General features: G+C 40.4%; 1 protein-coding gene and 1 long non-coding RNA gene across 25 annotated transcripts in view; one reads left to right on the plus strand and one right to left on the minus strand.

The window, feature by feature from the left end:
• Positions 1 to 1,676: 1,676 nt before the first annotated feature.
• Positions 1,677 to 19,421, minus strand: part of ncam1a (neural cell adhesion molecule 1a) — a 265,840-nt gene continuing 248,095 nt past the window's right edge. For 17 of the 24 annotated variants that reach the window (XM_032533160.1, XM_032533164.1, XM_032533157.1 and 14 more), the window contains 4 exons: positions 14,898 to 15,105; positions 13,443 to 13,559; positions 11,853 to 12,305; positions 1,677 to 6,629 (listed from right to left, as the gene is read on the minus strand). In XM_032533160.1, coding sequence (XP_032389051.1) covers positions 6,509 to 6,629; positions 11,853 to 12,305; positions 13,443 to 13,559; positions 14,898 to 15,105 — 899 coding nt within the window. In that variant the 3' untranslated portion in view covers positions 1,677 to 6,508. Of the gene's footprint in view, positions 6,630 to 11,852; positions 12,306 to 13,438; positions 13,560 to 14,897; positions 15,106 to 19,421 lie in introns of those variants that run through there. The other 7 variants (XM_032533171.1, XM_032533173.1, XM_032533174.1 and 4 more) reach the window with 2 other exon arrangements.
• LOC116700216 (uncharacterized) overlaps positions 10,094 to 19,421 on the plus strand; it is a 15,943-nt gene continuing 6,615 nt past the window's right edge. The window contains exons 1-2 of the long non-coding RNA XR_004334600.1: positions 10,094 to 10,204; positions 14,484 to 14,488. This is a non-coding gene — a long non-coding RNA (uncharacterized LOC116700216). The remainder of the gene's footprint in view (positions 10,205 to 14,483; positions 14,489 to 19,421) is intronic.

Genomic DNA, 19,421 nt, shown 5'->3' on the forward strand with positions numbered 1-19,421 from the left:
GCCGCCTACTCAGTTCTTGGCTAGTACAATGTTCATAGGCATTATGGCAAACATATAAATATAAGATGTCAGTAGTAAACCAGAATCATTGTTTAATTTAACGAGGACAGTGTTAGGGACCCATCGTATATACCAGAACCAACACAGTCTTACGGCAGGTCGTGAAAGGGTCACATTATTTTTAATCTATTGATTCGTGCACACGGACACTGTTTATCTGGTTTATTTCTGTGGTGGTTAGCACGTAATGGGAAGCATCTATACGGAGGTTGGGTTTAGGCAAGAACAACAGGGAAAGGAAACGTCACATGTGGGAGACAGCCGCGGTCTCTGGGGGACGCGAGACAACAATAGGACAGTTATGTTTAGGAAAAGAACAACGGGGAGAAGAAATGTCACAGGCGGGACACAATACCCGGTCTCTGGGGTGAAAGTCCTGTGTTGTTTGACCCATTCCAACCTCCCTGCGCGGATTTTTGGCATTTCATACTTCTTGCTACTGTAGTCGTGCTGTGATCACGAAAGATGCTTCCCCATGAAATACATAAAAAACATTCTGACCACCACAAAAAAAAACGACACAAACGTGTCCGTGTACATCAATCAAAAGATTAACTGACGTTGCCATTTCACAAACTGCCGTGAGACTGGGTTGCCAGAACATACTGTACTCACTCAGCCATTCTGAATATCCGGTACAATTTAAACAAAGCACTGCTTAATTCAAACCTGTGAAATGTAGTAAATGACAAAGCAAATCGGCAGGACGATGGAGATGTAAGACTATGAATGCAAAGACACCGAGAAGAATGGAATGCATGCCACCACTTTCTTATTCGAAGGCACTGTGTCTTTCCAGTTTGCTGCTGTTGGACTTCTGTACATTGCCGTTGGAAAGTTCTGTCCCAAACTATCAGCTACGTCTTTTCACAATCAATCTATTTGCTCGACTCTATGACGAAAGACACAATGGATTCACACATTCACAGTGAACTAACTTGCAGTCTACAGTAGAGTGGAGAACACTGTACAAAACAACAACAACAAAAAAGGGTCAGACTCACTTTTTTTTTTTACCATCCAAATCCACAACGGGGTACTATGGCTTGAGAGAGAGAACAATTTGAAATCCTTTAATTGACTTTCTTTGCATAAAAAGAGACCTCTTCAAACACCACACACCAATTCCTTTCCTGGTTAGTTAAAACAGATCATAAAAGATGTATACCCATTCAGTTTGGTTGAAAAAGACCACTGAAAGGCATATTGGCTTGAGTGTGTACATTCATTTAAAGACACAGACCCAGTATTAGTCTCTCTTTTTAAGCCACATTATGAGTTATGCTAATCAGCAGTTTTCCTTAAAACCTGTGACTGCTTGGGCTTTTCATTACTTTGAAAGGGCTTGACTGCATTTCTGGAAGTTTGTAACTTGTTGGTTATATGTAATGAGGACTGGTAACAGAGTCAACTGTGTCTCATTATTTCTGTCCAGTGTGCATGTTGAAAAGTTAACATGTTTGTTGTATGCTAACCATAGTAAATTCTGCCGTGCAAACGCAAAAGACCTAAACTTTGTTTTTAGTCAAAACTGAGTACATGATATTTTTGGGACATTCAACACATCCTTTATCATATGGATAAGAATCTTGAGTCAATTTTGTTGTTTATTTCCTGAAATTAATGGGTTGTCATAACAGTAACTTCCAAAAGCCCTGGAGAAACCAAGGCTTTGTTTTGGAACGCTCAAATTGAGTTAGTGTACAGGATGGAAATAACTACATGGCGATCAGTAATTGTAAATCATCAAAAGATATGCAATGATTACTAGAATTTATACAGGTGTTGCTATAACATTTTTGTAAATGGTGATCGGCAATCAAATATATTAATGTAGAAGTTACTGCCTTTTGTCTTGGCATAACTTCTCACTTTTTGCAGACAATAGAAAGGCGGGGTAAAGTAACTTCAAAATAGAGGTCCAAAGTCAAAATGTCAAGTTTAAGGTTCAGATTTTTTTGTAAATAAATTTAATTACTAAAACATCTCATTGCCCAATTTAGAGTGTCCTACCTATAATTCAACTAAAAAACTTTAAAGTCATTTTTCTGAGTTCCACATGGTAGCGAGTTAAGGGTTCCTATTTTACTGATCCAAGTGCACGGCGTGAAGCGCCTGCGCAAGTGCGTTTAGGACGTGACCAAATCCAGTTTTTCAAGTTTATCAGCAGATAAAAGGGTCTGTGTGCCAGGCGCATGGTTAAAAAGGATTGCACTTATTGACTTAATTAATTGATAGATGGGTTTTGGGCGTAACATGCAATAAACCAAACAGTCATCTCCCATTCCCTTTAAAAGCCAGGTGCGTTTGTACTTTGGCACATTGCTATTGTGATGGCAGGAAGGAGAAATCAGGAGAAGAAACTAATCTGCTTGTGCGTGAAGTGAAAGCGTGCAAGCAGATCCTATCATATTACTGTTTCACAGTGTACATCTCTTATTTTTAATCTTTAGTATGATTGTGTGTTGCGGCACATTTTACTAATGCACTGTTCAAATGACAATGATGTGTTACGTTATTGACTTTAGACCAGGTTTTCTTTGGACAATGGCGTGATAACTTTCCTCTGCCTCAAGATACTCCAAGAATGCACCTGAACACACCTGCCTGTAAGACCAGCACGCCCATTGGTGCACGGATGGGTGCACTTGATATTTAAACAATGTGGGTGCTGGACAGAGGCCAAGATAGATTTTTAGGGCAGAATTGGCTTAGTCCAAAATCCCAATCATCAGCATCAAGGTCCAAGAGCACAATAAAATGGAAATTCTTGTGCTTGGTGCAAGTTGGCAGAGCCGACTGGTTGGTCTGCTGCTGGTGAAAGTGAAACATGAGGTCACAGATGTTAGTAGACAATATCAGCATGTTTTCAACATCACAATGATTAGAGTAGAGCCAGCTTTAGCTTTCTCCACTCAAAGAAAGAGTTAGTACATAAACTGGAGGTGATCTGAGCTTATGGTGTGTTTTTGGAAATTTTTTAGCAGCTCTGCCAGCTTAACCTGCCTTTAGAGTTAGAAACCCTTAAGGGAACAATGTTTTACTAAATGTACATGTTTGTTGGTTCATGACAATTTTGATTCTACTGCGTTGGCAACAACCCCCTCAATACTAAATGTCTGCTTCCATGGTTGTAGCAGATTGGGTTTGGTTTCAGCAGTAAAATTATAAAATTCACATTAAAATAAATACACAACAGGTGTTGGCTGGCTAGCATGCGGTGTTCAGTTATATTTAGTATAAACGCTAGCTAACTATGTGTCCTAACCATGCACAATGAACAGATATATCTAAAGGAGACACAGATAAAGACAATGTAATCAGTCCTCTCAGATACTGGGTAGACTGGGTAAGCTGCCCAGGAAAGTCAGTGTAGTCCTTTAAAACTTGTCCAAACACACTACTACATACAATGTGTGTATTCTCCTTGTGTCTTGGTATTATTTGTTCAACTTAACAAATCTAAATTTCCCGTTTTCAGAGTGCTTTTAACATCTGGCCAGGCATAACAGATAAAGACAAATATCCATGTCAATTGCGGCTCATTTAATCATTTCCAGACATTTTCCAGAACATGTTTCCAGTAAGTGGACCTTGTGCTAAGTGATCAAGTGAATTTAGAATAAAGTGTGATCAACTGTACTAAACCTACAATACATGTCACATCACTGCAGGCACACACTAATTAAAGACTTAAAAGCGAGATGGTGGAAGCAGTGATGACACAAACTCACACTGACAACAGTTGTAATGAAAGAGAGTACAAAAAAACGATGGCTGAGAGAAACAGATGTCTCACAGGTGCAGAAATGCTCCATGGGCCAATCAGTAAGCAGTGGACATTAGTGGCTAGCACAGAGAAGGCAGCAATGGCTATGAACCATAGAAGAAGGTAGAGATGATTAACCCCAAGGGGAAAAAAAACTGAATGTGATATTCAAGACCAATTGCAGGCAGGGGATACTGGCGTGTCAACAATTCAAAGAGTTTGACGGTCTTGTTTTTCTCTCAACAAACATGTCTACTTCTCAGTTCAAACCTGCTGACTGAAGTTGTTTACCAAATCACATATGGCCTTTTGAGTCAGGTAAACAACTGATCCCGAATGTTTAAAGAAGACCTCTGGATAGGGTGAGGTGTATATGTGAGAGAGAAGGAAAAACCGAAAAAACAACTGGCAATAAAAACAGCGCGCACATGAGCTGTGTCCCATTACAGGCGCGATCTCCTGCGAAGAACGTGGTTTACGAGGGGTGGCATCGAAGGATAGCGAGCTCCTCAGATTATACGTCTAGAGAGGATTGATCATTTCCAGGTCTCATCCCGAGCATCACAGAGACTAAAACTATTGTTTGGCCCTCATCAACTCGTGAGGAAGTTGTCCTCAAGCTGCCCCAAATAGTTTATAGATGAGACAGAGTTTTGGAGTTTTATATCAAGACACACTGGAAGTATCTGTCATATAACTTATTTAACTTCCACTACATGGCAACTACCAAGAAGAAACCGCAGGCTTTCAGTCTGGATTCCATTATTTACATCCTGTAAAATCCTTTTTCATTGGTCCAGTTCATATATAATATTTACCAGTGCGGACCTGAACACACAACACATCCTCACTCCCATCGCATAAAACACGGACGCTTGGTCAGGTGCCTTCAGCGTTGTTATTGACGCTAAAAGTCTCCTTTAGCGTCATATCTAAACGCGCTTTATCTAAACGTACTTGGTCGGGACTATTGGCGTTAGTTTTGACACAGGTTAAGGAAAAGATCGTCAGTGGGCTAATAGAAGGTACGTTTCCGTGACATTGGGAACAAGAATGGGACCGTTGGGTAAAGAAGAACGGGACAGTTGGGGTTAGGGTTAGACCCATCCACCGCCCCAACCAGCCTCCCTATGCGGAATTTCAGCCTTTCATACTACACGCTATTGTTGTCTCCCTTCATACTCTGTCCTCTTCCAGCGCCGTGTAGCTGCTGCTCTGCCCGGTGCGTTCTACACACACGCTGAAGGGTGCTTTTAGCGTCGTATCTGACGCTGAGAGCCACTGCCCAAGCGTCTGTATTCTACGAGTTTGGAGTGAGAACGGGTTGGAACACAGCTGGTTTATTTGGTCATATTGAATATTGTCTTAACAAGTTGATTAGGACTGAAAGCAGTATAAACAATTGACTGGTGGATTTTAGGATAATTAAGACTCAAAGGAAACACCAATAGTTTCAGTCAAATAAAGGCAAAATAAGGCAGTTTTCCTCCTTTGGAAATAGACACCCGAGTTGACTTGTTTTGACTTTTTCAGTCTTGAAAACTGGACTTTGAGGGATGTGGCCCCTGCAAAGGAACACAGCAATAATCTTTAATGTGATCATTTATTTTTTCCCTAAACCCAACCCAACCCTGTCTCCTAAAAAAAAAAAAAGACGCTCATACACAGCTAATTTGAACAGGAAATACGTTTTGATAGAAACTTAATGTCATCCAGATTAAGATTTTTATCAACATAATTAAACATTTTAATGAAGGTATCTGCAAAGTAACAAAAAGCCTTTCTTTCATAATGTATTAGGCAAAACCATTTACCAATATACATGTACTGCAGAAACCGAATTTTTAGAGAGACAGGGTTAAAACCCCTTGAACCTTGACTTTAACAGCATGATATATCTTTCTCCGGTGTCTTCTTTCGTTTCTCATAGCTTAGGCTAAATGATTTCTTGACCAGGACCATATGGAGACAACATTTAAGAAAAGCAAAGAAAAAAACATCTAAAGGGGAACCAAAATGACAGCAACATGTACAGAAATACAGTAACTTTGCAAAAAACAGGCATGCTAATGTTCTAATCTCTAGCCCTGGAAATTACACATTAAAAAAGCTATATAGGCAGTGACGTCTGCACATTATTTAAACAACAAAATATCGACATAGGAAGAAAGACTCATAATCCATTACCACGATGATGACCATACTGCATAAAGAATAGTAGTATTGGTAAAGTACCAGTATTACATGTGTGTACATCACAAGGGCAGTAATCTGTGAAGTAAAGCTACAGTCCAACAATGTTTCTCTATAAGAAAATAGTGTCCGTATTTAACAGTACAATTTAATATTACATACGAGAGAGTAAACTACAAGTATGAATTTTGCTTTTTCCCATGACAAATAAACAAATAAAAACTGACGTAAAAAGAACTAAGGCATGTGCATGAGGTCTTTTACATTTTCCTGGTCAGAAGACACTGTAGAAAGAGACCCATCATTTTTTCTTTTCTGTTGCTTTTTGTTATTTTCTGAAGTGGTGGGTTGGTTTGTGACAATGCTTTGAGGTTTCAGTGACTATGACCCCACCCCCCCCCTTCCGTTTTAACTCTAAAACCACACACCAAACCACTCTCCCTACCCCAACCACCATCTTCATCACGCTGCTCTTGGGTGTGGAGATTACGCTTTACTTTCGTTGCCGTTCGTCTGGGGAGCCTCGTTGGGAACTGTCTTCACCTCGTCTGTGGTATTCTTCACCTCCGTTTGACCTTTGGTGTTATCGTCCTTCACAGTCTTACCGCTATGGGGACAAACACAGGAGCGAGAGAGAACCAGAAAGAGACAGAAAGAGAGAAGATTCTGTTAACAGTGAATCATTAAGGCTCTCTCCCACAGCTAAACTGTCTGCTCTGGGCTGCCTTTTGTGTCATTTTTCAAAGAACGGAGGAAAAATGGGAGGGGGGTGGGGTGGAAACATGCAAGATGCTTTGAGGGAATTTGTTTTCCCTTCTGGAACTGAATGCATTTCACACATAATGGGATCAAGCTCACTTTCCTAGCCAGACATCAAATAAGAGTGCATGGATGTCACAGCTATTTTCTAGGAACAATGAATGCTGATGTGGAATGAGACAGGGCCGGTACAGTAGGCACAATGCATGAAGGAATGAAAGACCGGGGCATAACCTATAACACAAACCACAATACGCAAGAGGATTACACGCAGTCTGGACTAAACCAAGACAAAGAGACTTTAAAGCCATACTTCACTTAAGTTGAACATTTTTTGCCATTGTACCTTTGTTGGAATACATTTGTCGTGATTGTGTTTTGCTGCAGCTTCCATTTTGAAAAAAAAAAATGGTACTTCTCTGCTGCGTCACGTACAGTCATCTCTTCTTCTGTTCCGGGTAACAATTTAATCAATACACTTCTCTTTGCTGCTGACACATAGACATGCTCTCTATTGGCCTCTCAAAATCAGGGCCAGCCCCATATATCCGGATCCATAAATACATCCAAACAACTTTTACATAAATGTCTTTAGATGTGATCTTGAAAACTTTGATCCCCAATGTTATTTTATATAATGTGTTATTGTCCATACAAAGAAGCCTGAAGCTCTACTAGCATCTCCTAAAGGCTGTAACGTCCCATACATCCTACAGTACTATGACAATTTGTAGTCTCCCCCAAGGGTTCAGCTAAAAGAACGCTCATGGAGTAATTGAAAATACACAGACTTATTCCCTAAAGAGCATTTTTTAGAATTTCATGGCAATCTACATGTGAGATTATATTATACCTTGAAAGTAAAGTTAATGCTTTTCCATGATAGCGGTGTTAGAGGGAAGTTCACAATGTCCAAAGTGGTTCCTCATTCAGCCAATTTGCAGTTTTACTGCAGGGACCTGAAAAGCTCATGGGGTCACCAAAACGTTAGGATTCATCCTCAGGTGACCACGCATATCCACAATCCAATATTCACTGTTTGTTTTAGAGACACTTGACCTGACATTGGTGTAGACTTACGGTATGGTAGCGTGATATCTTTCACCGTACCCCCATTGTTAGTTAAAGTCCTACATTTCTGGAGAAGTACTTTGTAGGTGGGATTAGGCCAAAGACTTCGGTCTGTTAAAACTTGTAAAAAAAACTATGCGTGGGCTCAACCAGGGCATTTAGTTGGGTTACGGCATAACCAAACCCACTAAGTAAGCTTATTCAAAGTTTTATACGTGTCTGATTACTCACTGTGCCATATGCATACTCTTGTCAGCACCGAGCTGCGCTGCTGCACTTCCTGGACATGTTTTGTTGAAATAATTGTAATTCTAAAGTTGGAGGATAGTTCTTGTGCTTTTTACCTTGTGGTGTTTTGGCACATTTTAATCTGCCAACATGGGTTGACTTTATTGTGATGTTACCTTTAAATATTCTTAACACATTTCATTCTCACGCATAATTCAGTTCAGTTTAGGTCAACGCTGAGATTACAGTAGTTTTACAAAGACAACAATGTCAAAGTATAATGGACCGGTTTAGTCAACAAGTGGTAACACTGCACATTAAACAGAGTCTGAGAGAATCCATTTTCAACCCTGTCTTCAATGAGTACCTTGCTGCAGTGTCTGACCTCTAAAATGTAAAACTCTTTTACGCAGCACTATCTACAACTATGTCACTCTCAAATAAATTGGCACTACAGCACAAAAGTAAATTATACTTTTAACTGAAGTACTTTAAGCACCCTTTTAGAACAATCCAGGCTATTGTTCTCTTGAAACACTTTAAAGTGTGCTCTTACATAACCAAGAGCAATTCAAAGCACCACTAACTGATTGAAAGCTTCTTTTGAAATGTTTTAAATGTGTGTGTACGTGTGTGTGTGTGTTTGTGTGTGTGTGTGTGTGTGTGTTTGTGTTTATAGCTGGTAGAAATAGTCTGCAAATATGTTTTTCTACTCAAGAGAGAAAAATGGGTCCTGAGGTTGAGTGTGTCTCTCAAGAACCCACAAAAAACCTGACAAGACATTCCAGCGTTGGGATGCAGAAGAAGGATCGCCACATAGATCAGTGGGAGAGCTGTGCTTCAGTTCTGTCAACGATTTATGAAGAAAAATCCCTCCAATGACAACTTTAGTTACATCAAGGTGATGTTGAGCTGACATGAGCCCTGCTTCCAACTGGCTCTCAACTCCCCATACTTTATCACTGACATCTTCCTCTGGCTATCTGAGTGAGCAGAGTGTAAGATGAAGGAGGGAGAGAAAGGGGAGTGACTGTCAGTAAGCCTCTGTAATTCATCCTCAGCCTATAACACATTGCCAGACCTTCCTCCACAGTACTGCGATGGAAGGTCTGGCTAGTTCACACAACCTTCTGGAATGGGATACTCTGGTTTATTGGCATTTCTTTTAACCAATCACAATCATCTTGGGTAACGCTAAGCGCCTGACGCAGGTACGGTTCCTTTGCAAAATAGCATTGGCAAGAAACTTGTTTTGGTGGAAAATGTGTACGTACTGAGGCGAGCTCTGAAATTTAAATGTCTGTTGAGTAAGTGATGAGAATTTTATCACAAAAAAATAATAATTTGAGCGTCGGCTCCATCTTGAGGAGACCGGAGATTAGAATGCTAACACAAAGAAAGCGGAAGTTGATATAAACTATCCTCAGCCATACTGTAGTTATCTCATCATCCTCACAGCCTGACAGGATTCAAGAACGTCTGCAAACTCCTAGGGACAGTAACTCTAAACCATAGAACTACTGAAATACAGACTTTCTACAAGAATTTAAAACAGAGGTGTCTTGGGAGTTATTCAGAGATTGGCATTTTGATTGGCCTTCAACATGAAGAGGACAAAGAACAATGGCAGTGCTGCAGGAGTCACTCTGTGACAAGTATTGAATTTACTGGAATAAGCTAATTTACAGCTGCATGACAGAAAGGGGCAGCTTTCTTCTGTTGAGTTCTCCACACAAAGATATGTATCTTTTTTTCTTTAAGATTATTTTTTGGGCATTTTAAGGCCTTCATTGACAGCCCGCTCTAACAACTGAGCTATCTGGGCGCCCCAAAGATATGTATCTAATCTTTCACAGTGAACAAGAATTTCTTGTTCTTGGTCTGCAGCTTATTGGTCCTCACAGACTCCAGCTGAAACCAACTAAGCTCTGTCAGCTTTATCTTTTGCAGCCATATGGTTGTTGGCAACATTAAAAGAAAAGCTATTATGGTTTTCTCTATTTTCTGTCATATCTATAATGTTAAAATGTCAGATGTTCATATTCAAAATGTCCAAAGCTTCAAATAATGAGGTAAATGTACCTAAAAGAAATCCCTGTGAACCAAAACATCAGATTTCACACTGTCCTGAACAGTCATGTTTTTAACAGTTTTTAACTATTTGCTGCTTGATATGATGTCATACCGGCCAACATATGGCCACACTACTGCAGTGTTTACATTACATACTCTGCCGCATGGAGCTACATGCTAACATCAGTGAAACCTGCAGCCTTGGTTGCAGATGTCATTTTCTCCCCAATTTTATATCACATTTCTGCTGGAACTGGTCCGGTTGCGTTGTTTTTGGTTGAGAAGACTTTATCGGTGATTTTTGACAGTAGAAATGGTTGCTATACTATGTATAGTCCACTGATAACTCCATGTGGCTACATGCTAACGATAGAGAGAGCTCTGATTTTGGCTTCCAAAGTTGTTCATTTCACCCCAATACCGGACCACATTGCTGCTGGAACATGTCCGATTGTGTAGCATTGGGTTTAGAAGCATCGAATGGTGATTTTTCATTGCCGGAACACCTGGTGTGTGAACAAGGCGTGCTTAAACAAAATTCAGTTTTAATGTACAATACATGTAGCAACTGAAAAAATCCCAGAGATAATTTGGGTGAAATACAAAGAAACTGTATGGTAGAAGAAAGGTTGACTACATTAAGTGAGCAAACAAACAGGTGGAGGGTGGAGGTGGTGGTTAAATGAAGACAGGCATGCACTGGTGGCATCCCAATGTATTGTATACCTGTGCCATTTATCTGCATGGCCACCATCTGGCCTTCTTAAAAGGAAAATTCCCCCCTAAATGTTCCAACAATAATCATCAAACTAAGTTGCAAATAATTTTGTTTGATGTAGCCAATTTTGCTTAAACAGCCACATTTGTTTACTTTTAAACGTCACAGAAGATATATTACCCCTAGAAAGGATTTTTTTTTCGATAAAAAGTGATTGTATGTACAAATACAGTATCACTGGCTGGTCATACAGCTTTTGAAAATGTATTCATATCTACAAGAACAGCTGTGCTCCCTCTACAAACGGCAACATGATTACTGGCTGCATTTTATTCAGGTATAATTAGGCTGTTGTTGTTTGTGGAAACTGCCTCTGGATCTTTTCCTACAGTTTACATATATTATCACTATTAACACTGGTGCCAAGCCTAAAGCCAAACATATCGCAATAAGGCAATATTGTCAAAATCTTCTGAAAGGCAGCGAGAAAAGAGACTGACATATTTTGCTGCTATTTTTAATGTCACTTTTGTTTAGCACACCTGAGCTCCTTCATCATGTAATGAAGATGCAAATCTTTAGAGCTCAGCTACAGGGTTATTTGAAAATGCAACTCTACTTATTAATTTAACTGCAGGTAAGGTTTTCAGAATAATGCAAGGCGTGTCAATTGTGCTGTTTCTGTTATCCACCTTTAACTATCTTCAAAACTCTTCCCCTGCTTTACTTGACCTCAATCACACGTTGTCTTGTCTATGGCCGAGTACATTGAAAAATCAAGTGAAAAGCTGGGGAAATTTTCTGAAAATAATGAAGCTAGATAATAATTATGCAGCTAAATTGCAGGGACAGTAAAGTTACACCAACACCACTGTGTCCGCATTATAGGGCAGATTTTTCCTTTAAAAATGGCACACTTTTGGGCTATTGGGATGCTACCAGGAGACAAGTTGAGTAATGGGGATGTGATAGTGTTCATACTCATTTTGGGCTGGTGTGGTCGAGTCTGAGCACAGGATATTGGGTGCATCCTTGGTCGGGCCTTCTACCTGGGAGTCCTTATTCTGGGTGCTGTCAGGGGTTTTGACTGGGTCTTGCTGGCTCTGTGGCCCGTCTGCATTAGTAGAGGGCGGGCTGACTGGCTCTGAGACAAGGGGTGATGGGTTGGGAACTTTCGGGGTGTCACTCAGGTCGACCAGGGGCCCAACATCTGGTTGGATGTTAACATTATGTGAACTGGACTGGGCAGCAAGGCTGTTTTTGGGGGAAGAGTTGGCAGGGGCGGCATTGGGTGGGCTGGAGGCGCTGGTGGTTAGCGTTGTGCTCTCACTAGCAGGACTGCTCTGCGCCGTGCTAAAGCTCTCAGCAACTGAGTTAGTGGCAGTGCAGGGGAGCAAGTTTACCACCGTGGAGGTGGTGTCTGCAGCGGCAGGCCTGGTGGGGAGGAGCAGGACAAACAAGGAAGGAGAGGGAGGAGTGGGGAGTGGAGCCACCAGAAAAGTAAGGGAAGAAGAAAAAGGACACCAAGAGAAATAAAAGGGGTAGAGGGAGAGTGCAAGTCAGAAAAAAAAAACATGACAGAGTGAGTGCTACTGTGCTGCAGTGGAAAAGTAAAATTCTACACAATCAAAATGTTAGCAACACAATATTTGTGGAGGGGTAAACAAAAAATTAATACAACAATAAACTATAGAAAGAATGTAGTAGTTTCATTATCAGGATGCTAATATGCTTTGTACAATAAAAGAAACAAGCAGGGGTTGTTGAATGGGTCTCTAGACGTAGGACTAGGTTGGAGTGCTAAAATTGGTCTGTATTTTTGGTATACTCATAGTCAGGGATGTCACCTAAACCTTTTCACAACATACATACATACATTTTTGATTAATAGCGGATGGGTTGTAGGCGGGTGAAAAAATACATCAATAATGAGGAAAGTATTAATTACATTCTCTAAAAAGCAAACACATTTTAAGCTTTAGTTTTCATAATGAAGAAAACTATAATTAATGCGTAACAACACATTTTAAGCTTCATTCTTCATCAGGCACGAATGAGCAGACTAGCAGACAACAATTGCTGGCTCCTTTGTCATAGCTCTCGAGGATATTTAAAAAGGAGAATTCAAGAAAGGAAAGGCAGAATGGTTCAGTGTGGGAGCAATTTAGTGAAGTACTTAGCCATGACGAGTCAAGTGCCGGGTATGTTAAACCAACAGCTGCAAGCATTGTATGCGTTGCATGTACATTTATTTATTTAAAACCAGCCTACGTCAGTGGAAGATGTTACCATATCATCACGCTTGCATACATCCCATAGGGAGCAGTTTAGGTGGAGTGTCATGCACATGTGGATTCCGAGGATGTCAGAGCCGTGTATACATGCTTACAACGGAACTATGTCGGAATATAAGCATCTAGTTTTGGCCTGACCAACATCATGTTCATAAGAAAAGAGTTTTGTTGAGGGTAACCCAAAGATTTAATTCACCTCTCTATTAACATACCATGCAGATAGGCCTTAGTCTGGGACACCCCCCGGACTGGGGAAGTGGTCGTGTTCAATACTCACTCAGGTTCTGTCAAAGGTGTGGTCTCGTTGGGCTCAGTGGGACCCCCTCCTCCTTGGTTCGGGGTGTGTTCTTCCTCTGTTCTCACCTCAACAATGGGCTCCTTAGACTCATCCTTCCTGTTGTCAGACGGCAACAGACAGTTAGCAAGCTATCACACTGACTTTATTTGCCAATAATCTTTTAAATTAATCTGTTAAGGTATTAAACATCGGACAATCCCAAAAGAGCTTTATATGCTAGGTCAAACAAGCAACACGAGGTGTCCCACATACACAGTGACCAAGTCTAGCTTTGTAACAAATGGTCATGCCACCACACACATGCAACAAGAAAGTCCACTTGAAGCAAGCTTGGTGGCCCCCATGACCAAGCCACTGGGTATTTTACTTTAAAGTTATAGTGCGTAGTTTCTGCCTCCCCCTCGAGGAATTCTAAGTAATGACTACAAAACTTTTGGTGCATCTGCATGACACAAGCCTTCCAAGATCGTGAACCACCCCGACCCCTCCTCCACACAGTTGCTAGTAGCCAAGGAAGCATGGAGGATTAAACATGATGGACTCGAAAGTCAGATTTTCCAAGGCCCCCTGACCTGGGATTTCCGTGTTCAGAACTCAGACAACCTTGCAGTACCCCAAGTTCAAAATCCAACATGGCTGCCCCCAGCATCAACAGTTGTGAACGCCATAGTAACATACAGTTGTTCTATCTGTGGAAATGTTACGCTGTTTGTATGCACAAAAACAGAGTAATGCATTAACAATTGGTACTGTAAAAAATGGCTAACCTGGCTTGAGCTAAACCCACAATGAAAAATCAGACTTTTAAACTGAACACATTCAAGTCGGGTGTGACTTCCTTCCCAGCTCCAGCTTCCGAGTTCTGAAGTAAATGGAACGCAGTATTAGACATCAGATCATCATAGGTCACAGGACAGGGGACAAGAGTATTCATCCAGTCTCTGATATCCAAACCTGTTCAGTCCTTGCCTCCCTGTCTCAATCTGGGAGCCTATATAGACAGCTGCAGGATAAGGGAAGGTTTTGTCCCAGGCATGTCTCCTTTGAGGAGGTTGGTGGGCCAGCCACATGATTTAGTATCTGTGTTAACAGCGGCTGGAATATTTTTGTTCAAGGTTCAACTAAACGTAACGTCTACATTATGAGTTCAAATACACCTTCAGGAGGACAGGAACTTCAGAGAGTTGGGACGGCACTGCACAATTACACATTGTGGTTGTACTGTACTACCTGCTTGCTTAATTTTCTCCCCAATTGAGTGTTCATTCACTGCTCTTGTGCGATTCATCTCCCAAACCTTCTTCACGTATGTTAAAATGAGTTGCGCTGCTTCTGAGTTTTTCCTTAACATTAACAATCTTTGTGCAATATGGTTCGACTGCAGCTTTAAGCAATATAGTGAAAATACTGTGCAGTAAGATGATGATCACTTACGTGAATGCTGCCTTGCCCTCCTCAATGTCCTTGTTCTTAGCACCCGGCCCGGCCTTCCCACAGAAGTTCACAGCAATGCACATCAGGAGTCCACACTTGTTAAGGAAGTAGCAGGTGACGTCCACGCCCACCAACAGCAGGAAAAAGACAACAATGAGGATGCCTACGATGGCTCCGGTGCCCAGGCCTGAGCCCCCGTCCATGGCGTCTACGACAGGGAGAAGGGATACACAAGCAAAACAGGCAGGAAAAAGAGGGAGGACAGGCGTTAGGGGAGAGGGCAGGGTTTAACATGAGGGAGAGGGGATAGAGAGAAAGTTAGAAAAGAGAGAGGGAGAGAGATGATGAGAAATGCAGTTAAGCTTTTAATACACTGCTTCAGGTACCAGCTGTCAAGACCTCAAGTGTGTCATTTTATCAGAGACAACCCATGGCCGAACAACCGGGAAACTAATATGTTGAAAAAACATAAAACCCTCATCTCCGCGTTTATTAGAGACACTTGGTATTTACATCATGGCCGACACACATGAGGTGTTCAATTGCACACACAACCACAGAATTTCCAGTGAAGAAAATAAAACAGATCACAATCTAAACTGTATGTGAAAACTAACTGGTTCTACAACATGTTTTTTGTTCTATATTTCTTTCTTTATTAAGAACTGGGTGAAAGTATACTAAATACAAACCAAATATTATTTCTGATGTATGAATGTGACTATGAATGTAAGAGGCTTTTAATTATGACTTGCAATCAATTTGTCTTTTAATCCCTGCTTCATTTTAGAGAGCTGTAAAGTGACTTTCTGACACAAAAAAGACAATGAAAGATTTTTATGTTCTTCATTGTCTTTACCTTAACAAGACATTTAGACATTAACAATTAGTCAAATAATTGATTTTCTTAAGTGGCATCTTCAGTTTTCCCATTTGTTGCTAACTTGCTTATTGGGAAACATTGCTTCACATTAGAATGACATTCTTGCAAGCATCCATGTTCTTACCCTAGACTTTCAAAGACAGACCACTGGAATAGACAAACACTGTAATTACAATCTATCTGCAACAAAAACATCACAGAAAAACTAAATGCATAACAGATTTTTATTTGACGATAATGTAGAGGATGTGGTTCATAGGCCAACCTTCCCCTCCCCACTCTCATACCCCTTACAAAGAGTGTGAACAAACTAACCACTTTAATGGATTTTTCTCAGCACCCATTCATTTTTTTTTTTTATAGCTGCTTCAAAACTTTCTTAGGAGATGTAAAGGTTAAAGAGGGCTATCTGAGCAGCTGTTTATCTCAACATAAGCAAGAAGTTATCATATTTTGAGGGCAAAGTGCAAATGCAGGTTATTTTCTCCCTCCGGTTTTTCCACATAAACAAATGACCATGCACTTTGTAGAAGAGATGGAATAAACAGGATTTGGAGGTCAAAGGCAGCTCAGGCTTTGCATTTTATCAATAGCTTTCGTAGCTCGTAACATTCGTTTTGGCATTTGATGAACAAGGCTGGAGTAAGAAATGGCAGCCAAATCCCTATCTTTGCATGCAACCTACGAGTGCATTAAAGCAAAGTATGAGCTCTTTGAGGAAAAAACTAAACACATGCAATTTTTCGATGACATCAGTCAAGTTTTAGCCGTTCAGTGATTTGCATGTTCTCCATTCATGATGACAAGAGATTGAACAAAAAAACATGCAGCCAGATTTACACTTCACAGAGACATAACACAAGCTACTTACCACAACACTTCAAACAGGAAAAAACATTTGTGGTACAATGATTACTTACTGACTCACAGTGCATAATGTACATGTAAATAATCAAAGACCCTGGCAAACATGGTTATATACAATCACATCCGAAGTAGTAGCATGCAGTATGATATCTCACACTCTCTGGGTGGTTAGTCCTTCTCATTGCCACTGCACCAGCACTTTAGGAGTGTGTTTGCCTGGCAATGTTTTTATGACTCATCCTTTTTCTTATTCATGTTCTGGGAGCCCATTTAAGTTGTATCGTAGTTATATAGAGAATTTGGAGGTACTTTCACATAGTTGAGTGGAGTCAAAAATAAGTAATTTCTCTTTCTTGAGGGAATCAAAATGAATAGATTGGTTGTCTACAGGTTGTTGCTCCTGTGTGTCTGACAACGTTTGCATGAGGTTGAATTTTTTTCAACTTACCCACATTGTGCTGCATGGTGCCTTTTGAGCCTTTGCGTACTGGTGTGCGGTATGCTTTTCAAAGTAGCCACCTTGATGTTGTCCCATGAAAGGACATGAAGGTGGAACCAGATGCAAAGCCGGCTTTAAAAATGTCCCTTCAGACTATCGTTTTAGAACACAATGAAATATTAATGCTTTTTATTAAAATGAAAGTCTCTCTTACATAGGTTAGGGAGGCTCTGCTTAAGGTAATTGGGGCTATCACTTTTGCCACTGTCTGTAGTGATAGCTCATTAAATTGCCTGAGGAGAATGTGAGCACTGCAGTTTGAGGACCATCTGTAAATTTACAGCATATAGCCTGTACCCCCGTCCCCGAAGATTGGGATAAGGAGCAGGAAATAGACTCACGGCAAATAGGTTTTGCAGGTCTGTACCACTGGACCTACAGTATGAACTCATACAGTACAGTGTGTTTAATGGCCACTTCACCATAGCCTGCAGCACATTGTAAAAGCTTAGCCAAAGTGAACAAAACAGACATTAGCACAGATAAAAAAAACTAGAAGTAGTGTACCCTGAAATTCTGTGCCCATTTTGTCATTTAATGTTGTTCACATATATTACCCAAACTGTTTTCCTATATTTCCTGCAGCTACAACAGAATTTGATCTAAACGAAATGTATGCGCAAGGGTGTTTAGAGCTGCCCTGTTACACAGCTGATAGATCACACAAAGACACACTCATCATAGAAGAGAAAGAGCATTTAAATAAACCATGTTTATATATGACACTAAAGGGGTCAAAGACACAAGGCCGAGTGTCCGTATTTTATATGATGGAAGCGAGAACGTGTTGGGTTGTATCACGGATGTTTGTGCACTTTAATATTATGTGTACAACCAACAGTAGAATGAGCACACCTAAAGACCCAGTGAAATCAATTTTTCTTTCAGATTTAGTTTCTTCAAAGACTCATCCTGTACTCGAACACATTTATCCAAACAAATGTGATTTGGAGCGACCAGCTAAGCCTTCCGTCATTTAAAACTACACCTGACTTTTAACACTCGACTGATCCATCTTAAGTTTACAGCATGAGTTGACATGTCACTTCATTAAATACCCATACCATTTATTAAGGCTTTAACCAGCCATATAGTGGTGAATGTGTGAAGGGCTCTTAGTTTAACCCTGGCTTCCATTATTCACACCCTGCAATTACTTTTACATTGGTCCAGTTTATGTGACACATTTAAAATTGACATGCACAATTTCCAGACTTCACATGTTGACAAGCATGGCCTCAACGCACCATTAAACTACTACACATACTTTATTAGGGCAAAGGATTATTACATATAATTATCAGGGCTTTTGAAGTGGGACAGTCTTGTTGACACACTTTCAGTTGGCCTTCAATAGCGCATGATATTTTTTTTTAAACCTTGCACACAGCCACTGCTGCGCAGGCGTTGCATTATGACAAATTCAAATTATTGTCACGCCTCTTAAACATGTTATGTTTGTGTGTACTGCAACTGTATAACAGAAACTCTTAAGTGAAAGCGCAGCCCGTGGCTAATCTAGACATTTTATTTCACTATCTTCCCATCTTTGGCTGCACTGTAGTATGCAATCCTTTATTTTCTCTGATGGCTGTGATCAAAATAGCAGGAGCATGCCACAGCGCTGTGTACTTATAAGTGTCTACAGTGTTGCAGACAACGCTTAGTTTTTCTCTGCATATTGCTTCATTTGCATTTTAACAGGCACAATAAATCTTGGCATGTATTCAGTGAGAAGGGGGGGGGGGAACTCTCACTGAGTTCTCTCACTGAGGGAGAAAGCACAAATCTTTGTATCAGGATGGACTACACAAACATTTCTCTTTACAGGCTTGTCAGATATAGTACTGCGCCAGTTTCCCAGAAGACTGCTGATAACAGACTGCATGTATTAAGCCTTAATTTCACAAAAAAAAACTGACATTTCCAAGAAATCAATAACTGGCCATTGTCAAGCATATACAATATGTCTGACTTGTGTGTACCTTGATGAAAAACCTCTGGTAACACTTTACAAAAAAGGTACCCAAAGATATGTAAGTAATGATTAACAAATGATTAGCTACTGCTTTTCAGACTGGTTTTTACCGTTTTCTGAATGAGTAACAAATGGTTACTCAATAACTAATCATTAGTGCTTAAATCTCAGTCAATCAGTAACAAATCATTAACTAACCATTCGTTGCTCATTCAAAAAACAATAACTACCAGTCTGAAAAACAGTAAGCATAGTGACTCCTTAGAGCAGGGGTCTTCAACGTTTTCCAGGCCAAGG

This window comes from Etheostoma spectabile, chromosome 13 (genome assembly GCF_008692095.1).
Source record: "Etheostoma spectabile isolate EspeVRDwgs_2016 chromosome 13, UIUC_Espe_1.0, whole genome shotgun sequence".
Taxonomy (NCBI): Eukaryota; Metazoa; Chordata; class Actinopteri; order Perciformes; family Percidae; genus Etheostoma; species Etheostoma spectabile.